Source organism: Anomaloglossus baeobatrachus, chromosome 3, assembly GCF_048569485.1.
Source record: "Anomaloglossus baeobatrachus isolate aAnoBae1 chromosome 3, aAnoBae1.hap1, whole genome shotgun sequence".
In the NCBI taxonomy this organism is placed as follows: Eukaryota; Metazoa; Chordata; class Amphibia; order Anura; family Aromobatidae; genus Anomaloglossus; species Anomaloglossus baeobatrachus.
The window spans coordinates 392,654,624-392,677,842 of NC_134355.1; the positions used below are offsets into that span (position 1 = coordinate 392,654,624).

Here is a 23,219-nt window from a genome sequence, read left to right on the forward strand (position 1 = left end):
CTAAGGATGGCCCATCAATAAAAATTCTTGAAAAACCAGTAATACTTTAGCACAGAATACTTTTTTTCTTATATTCGCTAAAGCTTATTCCCAGCAACAGGAATAACCTTAGTAGGAATTAACATAATACTCACAACAAGCATCTGATATGTTAAGGTGTGAGCTACACTTACATATCCATTTAGAATATTATTTTTTGGTTCCAGTTCAGTCTGCTTGAATTTGCTAAAACCAGCATAATTGGATAAAGGTAGAGGTTTAGCATCTGGATGTGACAATAGCTGATTAGTTATATCTTATAATTTAATTCTCTTCGGTTATAACTTAAAGTGAAATGTAGTGTGAATGTCAAGTTATATATAATGCTGATCAGAACTATAAATTATTTTAACAAATGAAGTATGTCTTGCCCATTTTGTACAGTGGTTGAGATTATGTTGGCGCAGTAATTGCCTTTAGAAATATTAAAATGAAATTATATTTAACACATGCATTATAGTTTGGTTGATTGACTTTTATCTCAGCCAGTCCTGCAGTATTGAATCTCATCCTATACACTGAGATCCCAGATTGTATGGACACTTTTACTAAAAATTCATTATGGTTCAAAGATAGGCCCTCATTATCAGTATTATGTTACACAGAAGTTCCACAGACGCATTTCACAAAACATTGACACCATAAAACATTACAAATTGTATTAAATTTGTGACTTTTTACATTTTTCTGTTCACGTTACTTTTCAAAAGGTGAGTGAACCCAATTAGTGAGAGGGAGGCTATAGAATATCCATCATATTTTTTACTACGGTCTATAGAAATCAGCATAAACCATAGTGCAATCCTACACTAGTCTATGACTGTTGTAGATATACTGTAACTAGTGAACAAAAATAGAAGCACAATGCTTGTTTTTCCTCCCATTTTTCGTTAGCTGAACTCAACGATCTCAGACATTTTTATGTACACAAAAGGCCTTTTCCACTCATATATTGTTCACAAATTTGACTAAATCTGACTTAGTAACCACTTTTCCTTTGCCAAGATAATCCATCCACCTCACAGGTGTGGCATATCAAGATGCTAATTAGACAGTATGATTATTGCACAGATGTGCCTTTGGCTGGTCACAATGAAAGACTATTCTAAGATGTTCACACCAAATACTGATCAGGTTTCTGATCTCCCTGAACCCCACCAATACTGTAAAACTGCACATTTTAAAATGGCCGTTTATTGTGGCCAGCATAAGGCACACCTGTGCAATAATACTGTCTAATCAGCATCTTTTTATGCCACACCTGGGAGGTGGATGGATGATTTAGGCAAAGGAGAAGCACTCGCACAGGTTTAAACAAATTTCAGAACAATATTTGACAGAAAAAGGCCTTTTGTATATATAGAAAAAGTTTTACATCTTTGAGTTCAGCTCCTGAAAAATGAGAGTAAAAATAAAAGTGTTGGATTTATATTTTTGTTCAGTATATTTTTTTTGTATGCACAGCATGCCACGGGTCTCATTTATTAACATGTGTTTTCCAGAATGCTTTCTATTAAAAGGGGTTGTTGACTACTTCTACATTGATATCGTATCCTTAGGATAGGTCATCAATATCTGATCAGCCGGGGCCCGACACCCGGCACCCCCGCCAAACAGCTGTTCTCGGTCCCGGTGGTGGCAGTAGGCAGTTGGAAATGCTCAGTTCCGGAGCTGCTCCGTCTTCTGATAGCGGCCGCAGTTGGGTAGCGCACACATGCCTCCTATTGCCCTGAATGGGAGGCGCATGTGCAGTACCTGGCCGTGTCCACTATCAGAAGACGGAGCAGCTTCAGAACCGAGCATTTCCGGCTGCCTACTGCCGCCACTGGGGTCAAGAACAGCTGATCGGCAAGGATGGCGGGTGTCAGACCTCGGCCAATCAGACATTGATGACCTATCCTAAGGATAGACCATCAATGTAAAAGTAGGGGACAGCCTCTTTAAGATCAGCATAAGTAAGTGAGCTTTAACACATCTTCTCCACAGTATGTGTAGCTATCTTATTGCAATAACCAATTGATTGCAGCAGTGGCATGTTGTCATTATTGACGTCTGTGGCCAGCTATTGCTTGCATTAGTCATATGGTGCTAGACAGAAATCCCTTTTAATTCACACACATTCACACACATTATAAGTAGAGATGAATGAACCTGGGGTTTGGTATTCATACTGAACACAGACTATACAAAAAACAGAGTTGAGGTTCAGAGTTTGGGGGCTTTACATATGCAAACCACTCAAGTGAGCATAGCTGTGCTCGGGTACGCTCGGTGCTCAGCCCAGTGTGAGCTATTTGCAGTGTTTGATCGGCTCTCTCTGGCAGTAACAACAGCATGATCAAATGTAGTTTGAACCAAATAAAAAAAATGAAAAAACCCAGCCCACCTGCCCCCGTAAATGATTTGTTTATGGCTAGCTGTATGTGGGTGGAGACCCCCAACTGCCCAATTAGTGACTTCCTTTAGGGTTCAGCTCATGTCTGGGTCCCAAACCAAACTTTATCTGAAGTCCAGCTGAACCCACTGAACCGAATTTCGATGGGTTCGCTCATATCTAATTGTAAGTCAACCATGTTCTCACCAATAAAGGTGTACAGTAAACTATACAAAGAGTCTTGGCCACACAACAGTAGTGAACCATATTGGGTTTACGCACGCAGAAAGTTTGCAGCACATAAACTGACCATATCAATCTTCCCACCAAAAACTGGTGTAAGCAAAAAAATGTCCTTTTTGGCATATTCTATGATGGCATATGTAGGCAACCCATTTTTATATATATATATAGATATATATAGATATATATATATATATATATACACAGTATATATATGTAAATAGATAATAGATTACGCTATTGTATACAAGGAGTACAATGGGTAACTATTCGTGACACATCATCCATAAAACTGCATATTTCATACAAACATGTTTCCACACATTACCATCATACAATGCCTTTCTTAAACTAAGGATTATGCATGAATTATTGAACATTTTGCGATTGCATTGCCTTTATTTTACAAATCCACATACAATGTAATACTGTTTTTTTGTTCTTTATTCCAGGGCGGAGGAGTTTCAGGGCCACGGGCAAGTATATTGATTCGGAATTTGTTTCAAGAAACAGTGTCATAAATAAAATACTGCAGAACACTAAGTAATGTAGTCTGTAGATACGAATACTTTATTAAAAGATTGTATATTGAATGGAAATCCTGTTACCTTTGTACATTTAGCAGACTGCATATACATCATCAACGCTCTGTTGCTGCTTTCATGTAGATGATAATGTATGTGATTCTCTGCTGCATGGTATTACGCGAGAATGGGTTTTACTCAAAGTTCAAGAGCAGTAATAATCTGTCATGTAGCATGAAGGTATACTATTCCTTACTTTAAAATGAGGCATTTTGTTGGCTGTAAATTCATTGCGCAATTGTTTTGCTAAAATAAATAGACACTAAGCCTATTTTAGCCATTTGTTCCCAATTTTCAGGCAGCAGTTCATACTGAACAATTGTTGGAAAGGTTTACTTTGATTTCACTAATAAAAGTAGATGTAATGTATTGATAGCTAGCAAGATCATGTGGTTATGCGTCTAATTCTCATTGCAGGGAGTACCTGGTCCACCTGGACTTCCGGGAGAGTTAGGTCGGGGTGGTCCAGTGGTAAGAACCTCCACATATATATGTGATCATATTTTTCTCAAACAAAAGGGCTGGATGATTTCCTCAGTACACACAACATTGTGGGTTATTGATAATTTATTGACAAAAATGTATAATTGGTGGCGAAAGGTTGAACTTGATGGACCTAGGACTTTTTTTCAACCATGTAACTATGCAACTAAATGTGTTGGATCCTCAGCAGTGGTAATATTATTTTCAAAAAAGTGAGGACCAATTAATACATTTCAATACACTATGTATAAAATATACTCAAAATATATACAGTATATATATATATATATATATATATATATATATATATATATATATCAGAAATTAAAGTAGAAATGTAGATCAGTTATTAATATGTGCCAATTTTACGTTGATTTATTATACATTGTGATGGCCAATAAAACATGAAGAAAATTCTGAGCTGCCATTAGTAGCCTCTATAAAAGAGGAATTTCTGTTCTTTCAATAGTTAGCACCCAAATAAAAGATGCAGCATGGAATAAATTATACAACAGTACTAAGCAGTGTAGTTTTCATACAGTTCTGGGGTGAGATAAAAGACTTGTTGGAAAGCTTGGCACAATTTTTCTGTAGCTCTCTTTACGCATTTTCTCACTCTGCTTCTTATTTCTTGTTCCCTTTCACCTCTCCATTGAGTATAATAGGATGAATAGCTGACATATCACTGTCCTGGCAGTCTGTTTGTCTTGAGCAAGTCAGAAGTCAGCAGGTTATTTTGTAGAGTAGATTACAAATTCTGGAGGCTGAGGGGAAGAAGTGGTTCATAAGTGGAGATGTCCTTTAAGTATCAGCCATCTCTTTTTGGTATAAATTATATCCTACTTTGTCTTGCAGCACATGAAGAAACTTTTGTAGCATGCTTACTCTTCATTTTAAGCCCATTTTATAGTACATCCTTATCCATTAAAAACAAACAATCATCACGACCCCTCTTGTGCTATAATACCCCATCTTTATATCACTTACTTTCACAACACACTATGCCATGGTATTTTTTGCAGGAGATCCCCGTCACCATGTTCGCCATAGGAGCCATAATGTCAGCATGTTTATACACATTTCTGTTCTGTAACCCTAAATGCTCTCCATTAGATGTTTTGCGGGTGAATAAACTCAATATTATAGATTGACTTAGCAACTTTGGCACCCCCTAGATGTCATTATATTGGATCCCTGTCAGTACACTAAATGGAGATATTGCTTTGCATCTGGACACTTAGGACACAGAGTTGCTAATGAAAATGATATTGTTTGCTGTCACCATTAAAAAAATATAAAAACTACTGTGTCACGTAAAAACATGCAGCGAAAAGGTAGATTATTGGTAAAATCTAAGAGAGTTACATTGTAACATGTTCCTTAACTTCTCTGCTGTAAGTCTATCTCTATGCACATCTCTTTAACAAGTGCATTCAATCACGGTTCAGCTACAAATACTATAGCCATGGGAGTAATTGTTGGAAAATAAAAGACAGAGCTGATGCACTTGTTAATGAAGTGGTCTGCTTGGAAAATATAACCTATTGACATTACAAGCACAACCTGAATGCCCACAAAGGTTATTTTCAATGCAGCATTGAGCTATTGATTAAATAGGTCAATATAAACTTAGACTAAACATGGCTAAGAACATCAATGTGTCTAGAAAGACTGACTATTTTGCAAGTAGGCAACATTTCAAATTGCAACTTCCCCATAAGATAGCAGGAAAACACTAGAAATCACAGCCGTGCTCATTGACAGTCGCTGTCATTACTGAATAGAATCTCCTTTATTGGTGTAGGCCATTAAAATGCAGAATTAAAACTCTGTCTTCTGAGCCGGGCACAATTAGACGTTGTCTCCAGCAAAATTTCAAATTGTTGCTGAAATGAAAATGCTTTTTTGTGACACATACAAATATATTTTACAATAAATCCAAATCTTGACAGATTTGATTTTTAAATTACATGTGCATTTTTCATCTTCTCAAGAGAAGCAATTTTTATCCCCTCGTTCATTCGACATGGGATAATAGTGGGCTGAAAATTGCACAGTAAGTTTCTAAGTGCAGAAGTTTTATCAAAATAAGGTTGATTAGTCATTTCTGTTCATGACGAACTTGATATTTTAAGCTTAAATAATAAGCATAAATAATAAGCATAGTGGGTTTACTTTACGTCATTGTACACGACCGCTGATAAACAACTGATGAAGCGAATGTTCAAGGAAGACTTGTCATCGCTGTAGTTTTTGTTTTTAAAAATAATAAAAAAAGAGTGAGTCCCAAAATAATTAGCACTTTCCCTTCCTTAAACCTTACACAAAGCTTTTAGAATGAGATTTTGTTTAAAGGGGTATTCCCATCTCCAAGATTCTATACCAATATGTAGTAGGTGTAATAATAAGAATATTAGTGTAGCGCCCCTGAGATTCTGGTCACTACAGGGTACTGCAACTGAATTAAGGAGCAGTATCTATCTGGGGTAAGTGACAGGTGGTTTGCCGGTGCTCACACCAATACACATGACAGATGCAGTTAGGTGTCTTCCCCATAGGCGGGGTGAACTAGGGTGGGCAGGGAGAGTTAGCCATCCAGTAGTTTGGGACTTCCCAGTCACCAGGACAACCACTGGGGGGTGGGTGCCCCATGGGGTATAAAAGGAGGTATCCATGACACATAGAGGGCTTTTTCCTGGAGGGACATCCCATGAGACCATACTGGGTGCAGGAGAGCACCAGTGCTGGTGGGACGAGACACAGCTTATCTTTCTGCTGCAGAGCCTGGGGCTTGTGAGCAGGAGCTCAGCCCAGGTTCCTTCTGCCAGTCGCTGGACAAAACAGGACATTTACACTGACAACGGTAGCCGCCTGGATCTTGCACCGGATAACCAGAGACTTACCAGCAGTGAACCAGGACACTCGCGGGCAATCTCCTAACCAGTGAGTAAAACACCTGAACCGGAGCTCTTGCCTCGTCTCCATCATTTCCCGGCGACACCGTCTCGCGCTTTGGCGCCCACAGCCCACTACCAGCCAGCCGGCCACCATCCACAGACACCCACTCCACCTGTGGGGAGTGACTCCATCTTGGCTGCAATCAATATCGACCCCTGGGGAGAAGAACCCTGCAGTGGCGGCCCCCTACCTGGCCACGCACCACAGGTCGCGTCACGACAAAAACTTTCTCATCATTCCCCTGTAAATAACCTCCATCAAGCGACCCCCATGGTCACAGAACTGGGCAACAGCCACCCAGTGAACTGTCCCAGTAAATACACTGCCCGGGACCGAGTACCCCATAGCCCTGGAGTGAGTCATTAGCAAATACCTCCAATTACAAATGTAGTATAGTTCTTCTGAAAAGCTATGTCACTTACCTTCTGCAGGGCATTAAGCTACTGCAATGCCCCGCGCATGGGGTAAGAGACACAGCTTATCAAGATAACTAAACTACATTTCTAATTGGAAGTATTTGCTAATATTCTTATTATTACACCTACTACATATTGGGATAGGATTTTGTAGATGGGAATATCCTTTAACTTTTATCAATCCACTGCTACAAATAATTGATTACAGAACTTTTATTAAAACTGTACTATTTTTCTTTTGTTTAGGGTGATGCTGGTGGAAGAGGATCTCAAGGACCACCAGGGCCACCAGGACCACCAGTAAGTAGTCAGTAAGCATTATAAACAATGTGATTTGGATGATAACCAACAATTCAGCATCATTATATTTATATTACAAATTGGAGCTCCAGTGTGATTTCTTTCATTCCAATGTATCACGTTATGCTCTATATGAAGTTACATTATCAAAATACAAACTGATTTGGCATCTCATTAAAACCACTGACAAGGGAAGTGAATGGAATATATTGTACACAGTTGAATATATTGCTAGAGTTGCAAAGTATACATATGAAGCAGAAAATGACAGTCATTTCTTGGAGTGGATGTGTTGGAAGCAGAAAAATTGTGTATTGCATGTGAACACATTGAGTATTTTACCACAGTCTTTGCAGCCCAAACCAGAAGTGGGTGATAAATACAGAAGTGGTGCCCGTATTTCTATTATACTTTTCCTCTGATTCTTCTACTCCCGGTTTTGGCTACAAATACTGAGGTGAAAAAACAATCACCAAATACTCAACATGTGCACGTGGCCTTAAGCGGGTTTTACATGCTGCGATCTCGCTAGCAAGATCGCAAGCGATCGTACCCGCCCCCGTCGGTTGTGCGACACGGGCAAATCGCTGCCAGTCGCGCACAACCTCGCTTACCCCGTCACACGGACTTACCTGTCCTGCGACGTCGCTCTGGCCAGCGATCCGCCTCCTTTCTAAGGGAGCGGGTTGTGCGGCATCACAGCGATGTCACACGGCAGCCATCCAATAGAAGCGGAGGGGCGGAGATGAGCGGGACGTAAACATCCCGCCCACCTCCTTCCTTCCGCATTGGTGGTGGAGGCAGGTAAGGAGATGTTCCTCGCTCCTGCGGTGTCACACATAGTGATATGTGCTGCCACAGGAACGACGAACAAAATGGCTAATTAGAAGAGAACGATTTTTTGTTTTAGGATGACCTCTCCGCGGCAAACGATTTTAGCCACTTTTGCGATCGTTTTAGGTTGCACATAAGGGTCACACGCTGCGATATTGTTAATGATGCCGGATGTGCGTCACAAACAACGTGACCCCGACGATAAATCATTAACGATATTGTAGCGTGTAAAGCCCCCTTTAATGTATGGATCTGAGCCATTTTAGTTAGAGCAAATTTTGACCATCTCTAAAACAGCAGATCTTGTGGGGTTTTTCCAGTATGTAATAGTTGGAACCTACCAAAAGTTGTCCATGAAAAGGCCACCAGTGAATCATAGACACCCAAGGCTCATGGATTCATGTGGGCAGTGAAGGATAGCCAGGCTGGTCCAATTCTGAAGAAAAGCTATTAGCAGAAATTGCTGAAAAGGTCAATAAGCTCATGCAGCAATTGGAAAAGTTGGACTCATTTTTTTTAACTCATGAGGACAGACAGGATTGTGTATGTTGCCTACACAGAGAAGCAGAAACTCTAAGAAGGCAAGCCAGCTGAGATAGCATGATACTTGGGAATGTTCTGCTGGGAAAGTTTGGTTCCCATCAATTATGTGGATGTTACATTAACATGTACCACCTGCCTAATCATTGTTGCAGCCCTTCATAACAACAATAATCCCTAATCCGAGATACTAAAGGACACTTTCAAGTTTCAAGCATGCAAGACACAATTTATACCATACATCAACCGCAAACTCTGCATGCATAATCTGTATAACCTGTGGATTTAAAACAAATTTCACCACTCTACACTTAGAAAAATGAAATTTGTAGAAACTATTGTCCGATGGTAGATTTTAAAAGTTCTTTCAGTGCAGACATGATATGTAGTTCTAAATCATTACTTATAAATAATTTAAAGGTATATATAATATGTATATATAATTATATATTTTATATATATATATATATATATATATATACATATATATACATACAGTACAGACCAAAAGTGGATACACCTTCTCATTCAAAGAGTTTTCTTTATTTTCATGACTCTAAAAATTGTAGATTCACATTGAAGGCATCTAAACTATGAATTAAAACATGTGGAATGAAATACTTAAAAAATTGTGAAACAACTGAAAATATGTCTTATATTCTACGTTGTTCAAAATAGCCACCTTTTGCTTTGATTACTGCTTTGCACACACACTCTTGTCATTCTCTTGATGAGCTTCAAGAAGTAGTCACCGTAAATGGTCTTCCAACAGTCTTGAAGGAGTTCCCAGAGATGCTTAGCACTTGTTGGCCCTTTTGCCTTCACTGTGCGGTCCAGCCCACCCCAAACCATCTCAATTGGGTTCAGGTCTGGTGACTGTGCAGGCCAGGTCATCTGGCGTAGCACCCCATTACTCTCCTTTTTAGTCAAATAGCCCTTACACAACCTGGAGGTGTGTTTCGGTCATTGTCAGGTCATTGTCCTGTTGAAAAATAAACGATGGTCCAACTAAACGCAAACCGGATGGAATCGCATGCCGCTGCAAGATGCTGTGGTAGCAATACTGGTAGCAATACCCAAACAAGTCTCTTCTGCTTGTTGCCTGTCTTTTGTCTTTAGCAGTGGTTTCCTAGCAGCTATATTACCATTAAGGCCTGCTGCACAAAATCTCCTTTTAATAGTTGTTCTAGAGATGAGAAGGTGTGTCCAAACTTTTGGTCTGTAATATATATATATATATATATATATATATATCTATATATATTGTGTCCACCCATATCCTGTCCACCGCCATTAACTTGAGAACGGCAGCAGCTATAGGCATAGAAGTGGTGTCTAGGTATAGTGAACTTGCCATGCGCTATGCAATGAAACCACCTATTGCGCCACCTGATCGAAAACAAGTTAGCATTTTTATCTCGAAAACGGAAAGATATAGAGAAAAAAAGTGAATTACAAAGTTGTAGGGCATCATCAATTCAATACGAATCGATACGTTGCATACAGAAATGCTATGATTAGAATGTGTAAAACTCACAAGGCTGCGAGCGTGAAGCGATACCTCATGGAGACCTTCTTACAAGTCATTGGGTCTGGTGGCTGCGTGGAGTGGCTTCCACGCTCACCTGACCTGACCCCATTGGACTTCTTTCTGTGAGGTCACATCAAACAGCAGGTGTATGCGACCCCTCCACCAACATTGCAGGACCTACAACGATGCATCGCAGATGCTTGTGCAAACGTGTCACCTACCATATTGCACAACGTGCAGCAAGATACAGTATGCTGCCCACAGTCTAGATGTGCATTGCAGCTGACGGTGGCCACTTTGAGCATCAAAGTTAAATGAGAGCCATATGCGTGACCAGCTTTCAATGTTTTGGGGGGTCATGGGTTTCATATCATAGCATTTCTGTATGCAAGGTTTTGATTCGTATTGAATTGATGATGCCTTACAATTTTTTAATTCACGTTTTTTTTTATCTTGTTCCGTTTTGAAGATAAAAATTCTAACTCCGTTGCTTTCCACCAGGTGGCGCAATAGGTGGTTTCATTGCATAGCGCATGGCTACGTTACTATACCTAGTCACCACTTATATGCCTATAGCTGCTGCCATTCTGAAATTAATGGCGGTGGACAGGATATGGGTGTATATATGTATATATCAATCATTTATATGTCAGATAATATTTCCCAGAAAATAAGACAGGGACTTATATACTTTTCTGCTTTGAAATATGCACTAAGGCTTATTTTTGGGGGTGTCTTATATATGCCTGCTGTATTATTGTGAGAGGATGGCACCACAATCCTTGGTATTTCTCCTGAGCTGAGAGTTACAGCTGCATAGACATACACACTGTCACTTTCAGATCAGGAATGTCGGCTAATTAAATGAATGCATTATTCACCCACTTCCCCATCCAGAATCCTGCCCACCCGCTCTAAGTCCTGCATGGCACTGACACTCAATGCCTGCTATACTGTATCACAGTACCAGGATCACATCACAATTCTTGGTGACTCCCCTGAGCTGAGAGTAACAGCTACATAGATATACATGCTGTCACTTTCAAATCAGGAGTACCACCGATGATTGCAATGCTATCCTCGGGCTGGCAATACCAGTAATACAGCAGGCGGAGTTCGGGTGCAGTACTCAGAGAGGTGGGCGGGATTACGGGAAAAGAGGGTGAATATTCATTCTCTTAATTAGCAATGCGCTTGCTCACTACAATAATCAGTGGCACTCCTGATCTGAGAGTGAAAGCATGTATGTCTATGCAGCTGTTACACTCAACTCAGGAGAGACACCAATTGAGATGCAATCCTCAGGCTGGCAGTATCGGTAATATAGAAGGCAGAGTAGGGGTGCAATGCATGAATATTAGCAATGGGCGGAATTATGGGAGAGGAAGTAGAATTTTAATTCTTGTAATTAGCAATGTGTTTGCTCACCGTGATCATCGGTGGCACTCCTGATCTGAGAGTGACAGCATGTATGTCTATGCACACTCAGCGCAGAAGAAGCGCCAAAAATTGCAATGTGATCCTCAGGCTGGAGGTACCAGTGATACAGCAGGCAGAGTGTGGGTGCAGTGCAGAACTCAGAGCGGTCTGTGGGATTGTGGGGGAGGAGGGTGAATATTCATTCTCCTAATTAGCCAGAGCTTACACAAGGGGACAAAAGTTATGTATCCTGAAATAGGTTTGCACAAGCCCTATTTCGGGATACTGTTTGTTTGAGTACACAAGCCTACTCCAAAAAGATATGGTACTATTCATACACAACTCTCAAAAGGACTATATTTTAATAATAGAGATCTTAAACCTACAAGAAAAAAAAATTAAACATGGTTAAAAATCACATTTAATAATGTTAATGTACTTGATAATGGTTAAGTAAGTTAAAAAATGATGGCATCCCTAGCCCAATATTTTGAGGCAATCACCGCAGACAAATGATTTGTAAAACTCAATTAGTCTTCTGCTCCTGTTCACCAGTATTTTGGCCTGCTCCGGCTGTCTTGGGTTTGAAAGCTGCCTTCTCCAGTCCAGGCTATATGTTTCAGCTTTGTGTAGGTGTTCTAGTCGGATTTTTTTTAGTATATCCAAACAATTCTTATTTTGGTTGGTCTGTCATCAAAATAGCCAATGCTGCAAGCATGGCCATATAAAAGAAATCAGCACTAGGCAATAACGCATATGATCAAAATATACAATAAAACTGCCAAGGCTACGGAAAAACAGCAGCGGTATATTGGGAAAATAAGTGAATATAATAAAAAAGGGAGAAGAAAATATGTCACTCACCAAACTATGTAGATAATACTTCCTTATTTAGAATAAATACATATCCATGGTGTCACACGTTGCAATACTGGGCAACAGCTATTACATGTTCACTTACGCTTCATCTGACCCTTCCAAGGATGTTGCTCGACTGAGTGATAAAATAGGAATATTTTTCACTTCTGAAATTATAAAACATTTTTTATACTATGTAAACGTAACATATTGTAAACAAACTGAATATCAGCAGGGACCATATCAATGGCAATTCGTGTTTTACTTTATATCAATATTATTTTGCTCCATTTTCTTTTTAAATAAGGGAACATCCACAAAGCTATAATATGCTGTAGAGCTACCCAATGGTTGGAGAGAAAAGGTTTACAGACCTGTGGTTGTACATTACTGGCATTTTATTTTCTTCAGAATTTCAATTACAATTGATTTCCTTGTGTTTTCCGATGTGATGTGTTTCTGACTGACTACAGATAACGTCTATTTTTGTTTTTGACAGGGGACAGTTGCTCTACCTGAAGGCGATCCCCTGGTGAGCTGTGTGTGGAAAGCATTAACAGTTGTCGCAGTGTTCTCATCGCTTTCAATTTGTTAGTTATCAGAATTGTTATTTTATTTTCAGTGCCCTAATTCATGCCCACCAGGCCGTCCAGGATATCCAGGTTTGGCTGGAATGAAGGTAAAGTAATGTTCTGGAATAGTTTGCTCAATTTCTAAAGTTACAAATGAGTGACTTATGAGAATGTATATGCAATCAGAAGAATAGTTTCACAAGAGATGGACAAATTGTTAATAGTAAATATATAGCAGTATTCTTCTATTATGTACCAAGATAATTACTCTGGGATCGGAAGGAGATGTAGTACACAAAAGTAGTTGCAGATATAAATGGAGGAGCCAACTCATCTCCGAAGGTTTTATTCAGATTGTTCATTATTTGTATAGTAGAAATCATCATCACCTCAATAATTGCTTCCACAAATACTGCTGGTTAGCGTTAATATACCAGCCTTGAGGATGAGAAAAAATAGTGACCGTATTATGTTAGAGATGAGTGGATCCATCCGTAGAGGAATGAGATTGGGTGGAATTTCCTGAAATTCACAGCTTCACACAAATTCGAACATTTTCAGATTCAATTTGTGGTTTGCAAAAAGAAATAACTTGCAAAGCACCATTGTACACACTGCTGAAGCAACAGAAACTAGGCTAATGTCATTTTGCTTTGTTGCCCGTGGCTGCCCATAATACTCTAAAGCTATGACATCTTAGGGATTATTATACCTTGTACAGTGGTGGTCAGTACCTGGGCCATCACACATCAGCAGTTCCCAGTACAGTTTTTACAGCAGAGTAATTTTTCATCTCCAGAGTCATTTGGTAAGTGTATCCCTCTGTAGTGTATAAGCTCTAATGATCTTTGGGGTCCTCTCCCTCTGTAGTGTATAAACTCTTATGGTCAGTGGAGTCCTCTATGAAGTGTATAAATGCTTATGGTCATTGGAGTCCTCTCTCTCTGTAGTGTATAAACGCTTATGGTCAGTGGAGTCCTCTCTCTCTGTAGTGTATAAACGCTTATGGTCAGTGGAGTCCTCTCACTCTGTAGTGTATAAACGTTTATGGTCAGTGTAGTCCTCTATGTAGTGTATAAACTCTTATGGTCAGTGGAGTCCTTTATGTAGTGTATAAACGCTTATGGTCATTGGAGTCCTTTATGTAGTGTATAAACGCTTATGGTCATTGGAGTCCTCTCTCTCTGTAGTGTATAAACGCTTATGGTCATTGGAGTCCTCTCTCTCTGTAGTGTATAAACGCTTATGGTCAGTGGAGTCCTCTCACTCTGTAGTGTATAAACGCTTATGGTCAGTGTAGTCCTCTATGTAGTGTATAAACGCTTATGGTCATTGGAGTCCTTTATGTAGTGTATAAACGCTTATGGTCATTGGAGTCCTCTCTCTCTGTAGTGTATAAACGCTTATGGTCAGTGGAGTCCTCTCACTCTGTAGTGTATAAACGTTTATGGTCAGTGTAGTCCTCTATGTAGTCTATAAACTCTTATGGTCAGTGGAGTCCTTTATGTAGTGTATAAACGCTTATGGTCATTGGAGTCCTTTATGTAGTGTATAAACTCTTATGGTCATTGGAGTCCTCTCCCTCTGTAGTGTATAAACGCTCATGGTCAGTGGAGTCCTCTATCTCTGTAGTGTATAAACGCTTATGGTCATTGGAGTCCTCTCTCTCTGTAGTGTATAAACGCTCATGGTCATTGGAGTCCTCTCTCTCTGTAGTGTATAAACGCTTATGATCATTGGAGTCCTCTCTCTCTGTAGTGTATAAATGCTCATGGTCAGTGGAGTCCTCTCTCTCTGTAGTGTATAAACTCTTATGGTCATTGGAGTCCTCTATGTAGTGTATAAACTCTTATGGCCAGTGGAGTCCTCTCTCTCTGTAGTGTATAAACGCTCATGGTCATTGGAGTCCTCTCTCTCTGTAGTGTATAAACGCTTATGGTCATTGGAGTCCTCTCTCTCTGTAGTGTATAAATGCTCATGGTCAGTGGAGTCCTCTCTCTCTGTAGTGTATAAACTCTTATGGTCATTGGAGTCCTCTATGTAGTGTATAAACTCTTATGGCCAGTGGAGTCCTCTCTCTCTGTAGTGTATAAACGCTCATGGTCATTGGAGTCCTCTCTCTCTGTAGTGTATAAACGCTTATGGTCATTGGAGTCCTCTCTCTCTGTAGTGTATAAATGCTCATGGTCAGTGGAGTCCTCTCTCTCTGTAGTGTATAAACTCTTATGGTCATTGGAGTCCTCTATGTAGTGTATAAACTCTTATGGCCAGTGGAGTCCGCTCTCTCTGTAGTGTATAAACGCTTATGGTCATTGGAGTCCTCTCTCTCTGTAGTGTATAAACGCTTATGGTCATTGGAGTCCTCTCTCTCTGTAGAAAGAAGATAACCCTGGCACACTACAACTCCCAGAAAAAGGCAAAATGCAATAAAAATGTATGCAATATTTCTTTTATTAATACAATAGTTTCTTGAATGTCTTTTCAGGAAAAATGAATATGGTCCAACATACATGGACGTTTCGGCCACAGGCCTTCGTCAACATGGACTATTATCGTGCAAAATCAAAAGCATAGAAAAAAAACAAGGAGAAAAATTGTAGGAAAAATACCCTGACTATAAATAAATAAATTGCAAGTGCTTAATAACAGGGTACTTAGTATATACATTTTTGCAAAAAGGTAAGAAGCTGTCTCACCTCGTCACGGTGTACCCATCTGAGACAGTCCCTAACCTACTAAAGTTAAAAACATATTCTGTACCTGACTTGTGTCATGTCCTAAACTTCAATATGAATGGTAAAGTGGTCAGCTGGGTCCCAGATTAAATACACAGCAAAAAGTGAGAAGCAGGTAATTGTTCAGCCTCAGTATCAGGAGGGCTGCACCCCCAACTTGCATTAAAGCAAGATAACAGACAAAAAACACAAAAAAACTGAGCTGTAACAAATGTTCAATAAACATGCAACATTACAAGCATGTGAATTGCAGCCTCAAGACTAGAAAAAAAACCAAGGAGAAAAATTGTAGGAAAAATACCCTGACTATAAATAAATAAATTGCAAGTGCTTAATAACAGGGTACTTAGTATATACATTTTTGCAAAAAGGTAAGAAGCTGTCTCACCTCGTCACGGTGTACCCATCTGAGACAGTCCCTAACCTACTAAAGTTAAAAACATATTCTGTACCTGACTTGTGTCATGTCCAAAACTTCAATATGAATGGTAAAGTGGTCAGCTGGGTCCCAGATTAAATACACAGCAAAAAGAGAGAAGCAGGTAATTGTTCAGCCTCAGTATCAGGAGGGCTGCACCCCCAACTTGCATTAAAGCAAGATAACAGACAAAAAACACAAAAAAACTGAGCTGTAACAAATGTTCAATAAACATGCAACATTACAAGCATGTGAATTGCAGCCTCAAGACTAGAAAAAAACCAAGGAGAAAAATTGTAGGAAAAATACCCTGACTATAAATAAATAAATTGCAAGTGCTTAATAACAGGGTACTTAGTATATACATTTTTGCAAAAAGGTAAGAAGCTGTCTCACCTCGTCACGGTGTACCCATCTGAGACAGTCCCTAACCTACTAAAGTTAAAAACATATTCTGTACCTGACTTGTGTCATGTCCAAAACTTCAATATGAATGGTAAAGTGGTCAGCTGGGTCCCAGATTAAATACACAGCAAAAAGTGAGAAGCAGGTAATTGTTCAGCCTCAGTATCAGGAGGGCTGCACCCCCAACTTGCATTAAAGCAAGATAACAGACAAAAAACACAAAAAAACTGAGCTGTAACAAATGTTCAATAAACATGCAACATTACAAGCATGTGAATTGCAGCCTCAAGACTAGAAAAAAACCAAGGAGAAAAATTGTAGGAAAAATACCCTGACTATAAATAAATAAATTGCAAGGGCTTAATAACAGGGTACTTAGTATATACATTTTTGCAAAAAGGTAAGAAGCTGTCTCACCTCGTCACGGTGTACCCATCTGAGACAGTCCCTAACCTACTAAAGTTAAAAACATATTCTGTACATGACTTGTGTCATGTCCTAAACTTCAATATGAATGGTAAAGTGGTCAGCTGGGTCCCAGATTAAATACACAGCAAAAAGTGAGAAGCAGGTAATTGTTCAGCCTCAGTATCAGGAGGGCTGCACCCCCAACTTGCATTAAAGCAAGATAACAGACAAAAAACACAAAAAAACTGAGCTGTAACAAATGTTCAATAAACATGCAACATTACAATTATGTGAATTGCAGCCTCAAGACTAGAAAAAAACCAAGGAGAAAAATTGTAGGAAAAATACCCTGACTATAAATAAATAAATTGCAAGTGCTTAATAACAGGGTACTTAGTATATACATTAAGCACTTGCAATTTATTTATTTATAGTCAGGGTATTTTTCCTACAATTTTTCTCCTTGGTTTTTTTCTAGTCTTGAGGCTGCAATTCACATGCTTGTAATGTTGCATGTTTATTGAACATTTGTTACAGCTCAGTTTTTTTGTGTTTTTTGTCTGTTATCTTGCTTTAATGCAAGTTGGGGGTGCAGCCCTCCTGATACTGAGGCTGAACAATTACCTGCTTCTCACTTTTTGCTGTGTATTTAATCTGGGACCCAGCTGACCACTTTACCATTCATATTGAAGTTTTGGACATGACACAAGTCAGGTACAGAATATGTTTTTAACTTTAGTAGGTTAGGGACTGTCTCAGATGGGTACACCGTGACGAGGTGAGACAGCTTCTTACCTTTTTGCAAAAATGTATATACTAAGTACCCTGTTATTAAGCACTTGCAATTTATTTATTTATAGTCAGGGTATTTTTCCTACAATTTTTCTCCTTGGTTTTTTTCTAGTCTTGAGGCTGCAATTCACATGCTTGTAATGTTGCATGTTTATTGAACATTTGTTACAGCTCAGTTTTTTTGTGTTTTTTGTCTATCTTGCTTTAATGCAAGTTGGGGGTGCAGCCCTCCTGATACTGAGGCTGAACAATTACCTGCTTCTCACTTTTTGCTGTGTATTTAATCTGGGACCCAGCTGACCACTTTACCATTCATATTGAAGTTTTGGACATGACACAAGTCAGGTACAGAATATGTTTTTAACTTTAGTAGGTTAGGGACTGTCTCAGATGGGTACACCATGACGAGGTGAGACAGCTTCTTACCTTTTTGCAAAAATGTATATACTAAGTACCCTGTTATTAAGCACTTGCAATTTATTTATTTATAGTCAGGGTATTTTTCCTACAATTTTTCTCCTTGGTTTTTTTCTAGTCTTGAGGCTGCAATTCACATGCTTGTAATGTTGCATGTTTATTGAACATTTGTTACAGCTCAGTTTTTTTGTGTTTTTTGTCTGTTATCTTGCTTTAATGCAAGTTGGGGGTGCAGCCGCTGGACGTGTGTTCTGTGTAAAGTCTCCTGCGCAGTTTACACAGAACACACGTCCAGCTGCGGTTTGGTCCTGGCAACTTGCACCTCCGGTTCTACCGGCTTCAATTTTCCCTTTCTGCCGGACAACATAGAATAGCCATACTGACACAGCACATGCAGGCCTGCTCACCAGCTGTTACAACTCTCTTATTCCACTGCCTCCTAGCAGTTTCCTTCATTTGAAGCTAGGACTCAATTCAAGCGCCATTTTATGGTCATCCCTTTATGTTATGTGACCAAGTGCACGCTGTTCGTTTTTGGCACCATACATATAGGTCTAATCCCACAGCACCATTTACTGTTATATTCAGCATAGAATCCTTATGCTAGCACTGAGTGCCCTTGACGCATAATACTGTCTCACCTGGGGGTATGCGAACTAACGCAGTGAAATGCATATGAGACTTGATTCATTCCCATGATTACTAGCCTCTTAGCCGAATGTCTACATGCTTTTGATTTTGCACGATAATAGTCCATGTTGACGAAGGCCTGTGGCCGAAACGTCCATGTATGTTGGACCATATTCATTTTTCCTGAAAAGACATTCAAGAAACTATTGTATTAATAAAAGAAATATTGCATACATTTTTATTGCATTTTGCCTTTTTCTGGGAGTTGTAGTGTGCCAGGGTTATCTTCTTTCTATGTATATTTTTTACCCTAGAGCACCTACTTATCAGTGATGCGGAGCTTCTCTCCTTACTCTCTCTCTGTAGTGTATAAACTCTTATGGCCAGTGGAGTCCTCTCTCTCTGTAGTGTATAAACGCTCATGGTCATTGGAGTCCTGTCTCTCTGTAGTGTATAAACGCTTATGGTGAGTGGAGTCCTCTCTGTAGTGTATAAACGCTCATGGTCATTGGAGTCCTCTCTCTCTGTAGTGTATAAACGCTTATGGTCATTGGAGTCCTCTCTCTCTGTAGTGTATAAACGCTCATGGTCATAAGAGTCCTCTCTCTCTGTAGTGTATAAACTCTTATGGTCATTGGAGTCCTCTATGTAGTGAATAAACTCTTATGGCCAGTGGAGTCCTCTCTCTCTGTAGTGTATAAACGCTCATGGTCATTGGAGTCCTCTCTCTCTGTAGTGTATAAACGCTTATGGTCATTGGAGTCTTCTCTCTCTGTAATGTATAAACGCTTATGGTCAGTGGAGTCCTCTCACTCTGTAGTGTATAAACGTTTATGGTCAGTGTAGTCCTCTATGCAGTGTATAAAGTCTTATGGTCAGTGGAGTCCTTTATGTAGTGTATAAACTCTTATGGTCATTGGAGTCCTTTATGTAGTGTATAAACGCTTATGGTCATTGGAGTCCTTTATGTAGTATATAAACTCTTATGGTCATTGGAGTCCTCTCTCTCTGTAGTGCATAAATGCTCATGGTCAGTGGAGTCCTCTCTCTCTGTAGTATATAAACTCTTATGGTCAGTGGAGTCCTCTCTCTCTGTAGTATATAAACTCTTATGGTCATTGGAGTCCTCTCTCTCTGTAGTGTATAAACGCTTATGGTCATTGGAGTCCTCTCTCTCTGTAGTGTATAAATGCTCATGGTCAGTGGAGTCCTCTCTCTCTGTAGTATATAAACTCTTATGGTCATTGGAGTCCTCTATGTAGTGTATAAACTCTTATGGCCAGTGGAGTCCTCTCTCTCTGTAGTGTATAAACGCTTATGGTCATTGGAGTCCTCTCTCTCTGTAGTGTATAAATGCTCATGGTCAGTGGAGTCTTCTCTCTCTGTAATGTATAAACGCTTATGGTCAGTGGAGTCCTCTCCCTCTGTAGTGTATAAACGCTTATGGTCAGTGGAGTCCTCTCTCTCTGTAGTGTATAAACGCTTATGGTCAGTGGAGTCCTCTCATTCTGTAGTGTATAAACGCCTATGGTCAGTGGAGTCCTCTCACTCTGTAGTGTATAAACGCTTATGGTCAGTGGAGTCTTCTCTGTAGTGTATAAACGCTTATGGTCAGTGGAGTCCTCTATGAAGTGTATAAGCTCTTATGGTCGGTGGAGTCCTCTCTCTCTGTAGTGTATAAACGCTTATGGTCAGTGGGGCTCTCTCTGTAGTGTATAAACGCTTATGGTCAGTGGAGTCCTCCATGTAGTGTATAAACACTTATGGTCAGTGGAGCTCTCTCTGTAGTGTATAAACGCTTATGGTCAGTGGAGTCCTCTCTCTCTGTAGTGTATAAACGCTTATGGTCAGTGGAGTCCTCTCTGTAGTGTATAAACGCTCATGGTCATTGGAGTCCTCTCTCTCTGTAGTGTATAAACGCTTATGGTCATTGGAGTCCTCTCTCTCTGTAGTGTATAAACGCTCATGGTCATTGGAGTCCTCTCTCTCTGTAGTGTATAAACTCTTATGGTCAGTGGAGTCTTCTCTCTGTAGTGTATAAATGCTCATGGTCAGTGGAGTCCTCTCTCTCTGTAGTGTATAAACTCTTATGGCCAGTGGAGTCCTCTCTCTCTGTAGTGTATAAACGCTCATGGTCATTGGAGTCCTGTCTCTCTGTAGTGTATAAACGCTTATGGTCAGTGGAGTCCTCTCTGTAGTGTATAAACGCTCATGGTCATTGGAGTCCTCTCTCTCTGTAGTGTATAAACGCTCATGGTCATTGGAGTCCTCTCTCTCTGTAGTGTATAAACTCTTATGGTCATTGGAGTCCTCTATGTAGTGTATAAACTCTTATGGCCAGTGGAGTCCTCTCTCTCTGTAGTGTATAAACGCTCATGGTCATTGGAGTCCTGTCTCTCTGTAGTGTATAAACGCTTATGGTCAGTGGAGTCCTCTCTGTAGTGTATAATGGCTCATGGTCATTGGAGTCCTCTCTCTCTGTAGTGTATAAACGCTTATGGTCATTGGAGTCCTCTCTCTCTGTAGTGTATAAACTCTTATGGTCAGTGGAGTCCTCTCTCTGTAGTGTATAAACGCTCATGGTCATTGGAGTCCTCTCTCTCTGTAGTGTATAAACGCTTATGGTCATTGGAGTCCTCTCTCTCTGTAGTGTATAAACTCTTATGGTCAGTGGAGTCCTCTCTCTGTAGTGTATAAATGCTCATGGTCATTGGAGTCCTCTCTCTCTGTAGTGTATAAACTCTTATGGTCATTGGAGTCCTCTATGTAGTGTATAAACTCTTATGGCCAGTGGAGTCCTCTCTCTCTGTAGTGTATAAACGCTCATGGTCATTGGAGTCCTCTCTCTCTGTAGTGTATAAACGCTTATGGTCATTGGAGTCTTCTCTCTCTGTAATGTATAAACGCTTATGGTCAGTGGAGTCCTCTCACTCTGTAGTGTATAAACGTTTATGGTCAGTGTAGTCCTCTATGCAGTGTATAAAGTCTTATGGTCAGTGGAGTCCTTTATGTAGTGTATAAACTCTTATGGTCATTGGAGTCCTTTATGTAGTGTATAAACGCTTATGGTCATTGGAGTCCTTTATGTAGTATATAAACTCTTATGGTCATTGGAGTCCTCTCTCTCTGTAGTGCATAAATGCTCATGGTCAGTGGAGTCCTCTCTCTCTGTAGTATATAAACTCTTATGGTCAGTGGAGTCCTCTCTCTCTGTAGTATATAAACTCTTATGGTCATTGGAGTCCTCTCTCTCTGTAGTGTATAAACGCTTATGGTCATTGGAGTCCTCTTTCTCTGTAGTGTATAAATGCTCATGGTCAGTGGAGTCCTCTCTCTCTGTAGTATATAAACTCTTATGGTCATTGGAGTCCTCTATGTAGTGTATAAACTCTTATGGCCAGTGGAGTCCTCTCTCTCTGTAGTGTATAAACGCTTATGGTCATTGGAGTCCTCTCTCTCTGTAGTGTATAAATGCTCATGGTCAGTGGAGTCTTCTCTCTCTGTAATGTATAAACGCTTATGGTCAGTGGAGTCCTCTCCCTCTGTAGTGTATAAACGCTTATGGTCAGTGGAGTCCTCTCTCTCTGTAGTGTATAAACGCTTATGGTCAGTGGAGTCCTCTCACTCTGTAGTGTATAAACGCCTATGGTCAGTGGAGTCCTCTCACTCTGTAGTGTTTAAACGCTTATGGTCAGTGGAGTCTTCTCTGTAGTGTATAAACGCTTATGGTCAGTGGAGTCCTCTATGAAGTGTATAAGCTCTTATGGTCGGTGGAGTCCTCTCTCTCTGTAGTGTATAAACGCTTATGGTCAGTGGAGCTCTCTCAGTAGTGTATAAACGCTTATGGTCAGTGGAGTCCTCCATGTAGTGTATAAACGCTTATGGTCAGTGGAGCTCTCTCTGTAGTGTATAAACGCTTATGGTCAGTGGAGTCCTCTCTCTCTGTAGTGAATAAACGCTTATGGTCAGTGGAGTCCTCTCTGTAGTGTATAAACGCTCATGGTCATTGGAGTCCTCTCTCTCTGTAGTGTATAAACGCTTATGGTCATTGGAGTCCTCTCTCTCTGTAGTGTATAAACGCTCATGGTCATTGGAGTCCTCTCTCTCTGTAGTGTATAAACTCTTATGGTCAGTGGAGTCCTCTCTCTGTAGTGTATAAATGCTCATGGTCAGTGGAGTCCTCTCTCTCTGTAGTGTATAAACTCTTATGGCCAGTGGAGTCCTCTCTCTCTGTAGTGTATAAACGCTCATGGTCATTGGAGT

At 40.0% G+C, this 23,219-nt stretch overlaps 1 protein-coding gene across 1 annotated transcript in view; it reads left to right on the plus strand.

The window, feature by feature from the left end:
* The window catches only part of COL9A1 (collagen type IX alpha 1 chain), a 287,994-nt gene that overhangs the window by 145,026 nt on the left and 119,749 nt on the right, over positions 1-23,219 (plus strand). The window contains exons 13-17 of the mRNA XM_075338439.1: positions 3,109-3,132; positions 3,658-3,711; positions 7,344-7,397; positions 13,079-13,111; positions 13,202-13,258. Of these exons, the coding sequence (XP_075194554.1) occupies positions 3,109-3,132; positions 3,658-3,711; positions 7,344-7,397; positions 13,079-13,111; positions 13,202-13,258 (222 nt within the window). The remainder of the gene's footprint in view (positions 1-3,108; positions 3,133-3,657; positions 3,712-7,343; positions 7,398-13,078; positions 13,112-13,201; positions 13,259-23,219) is intronic.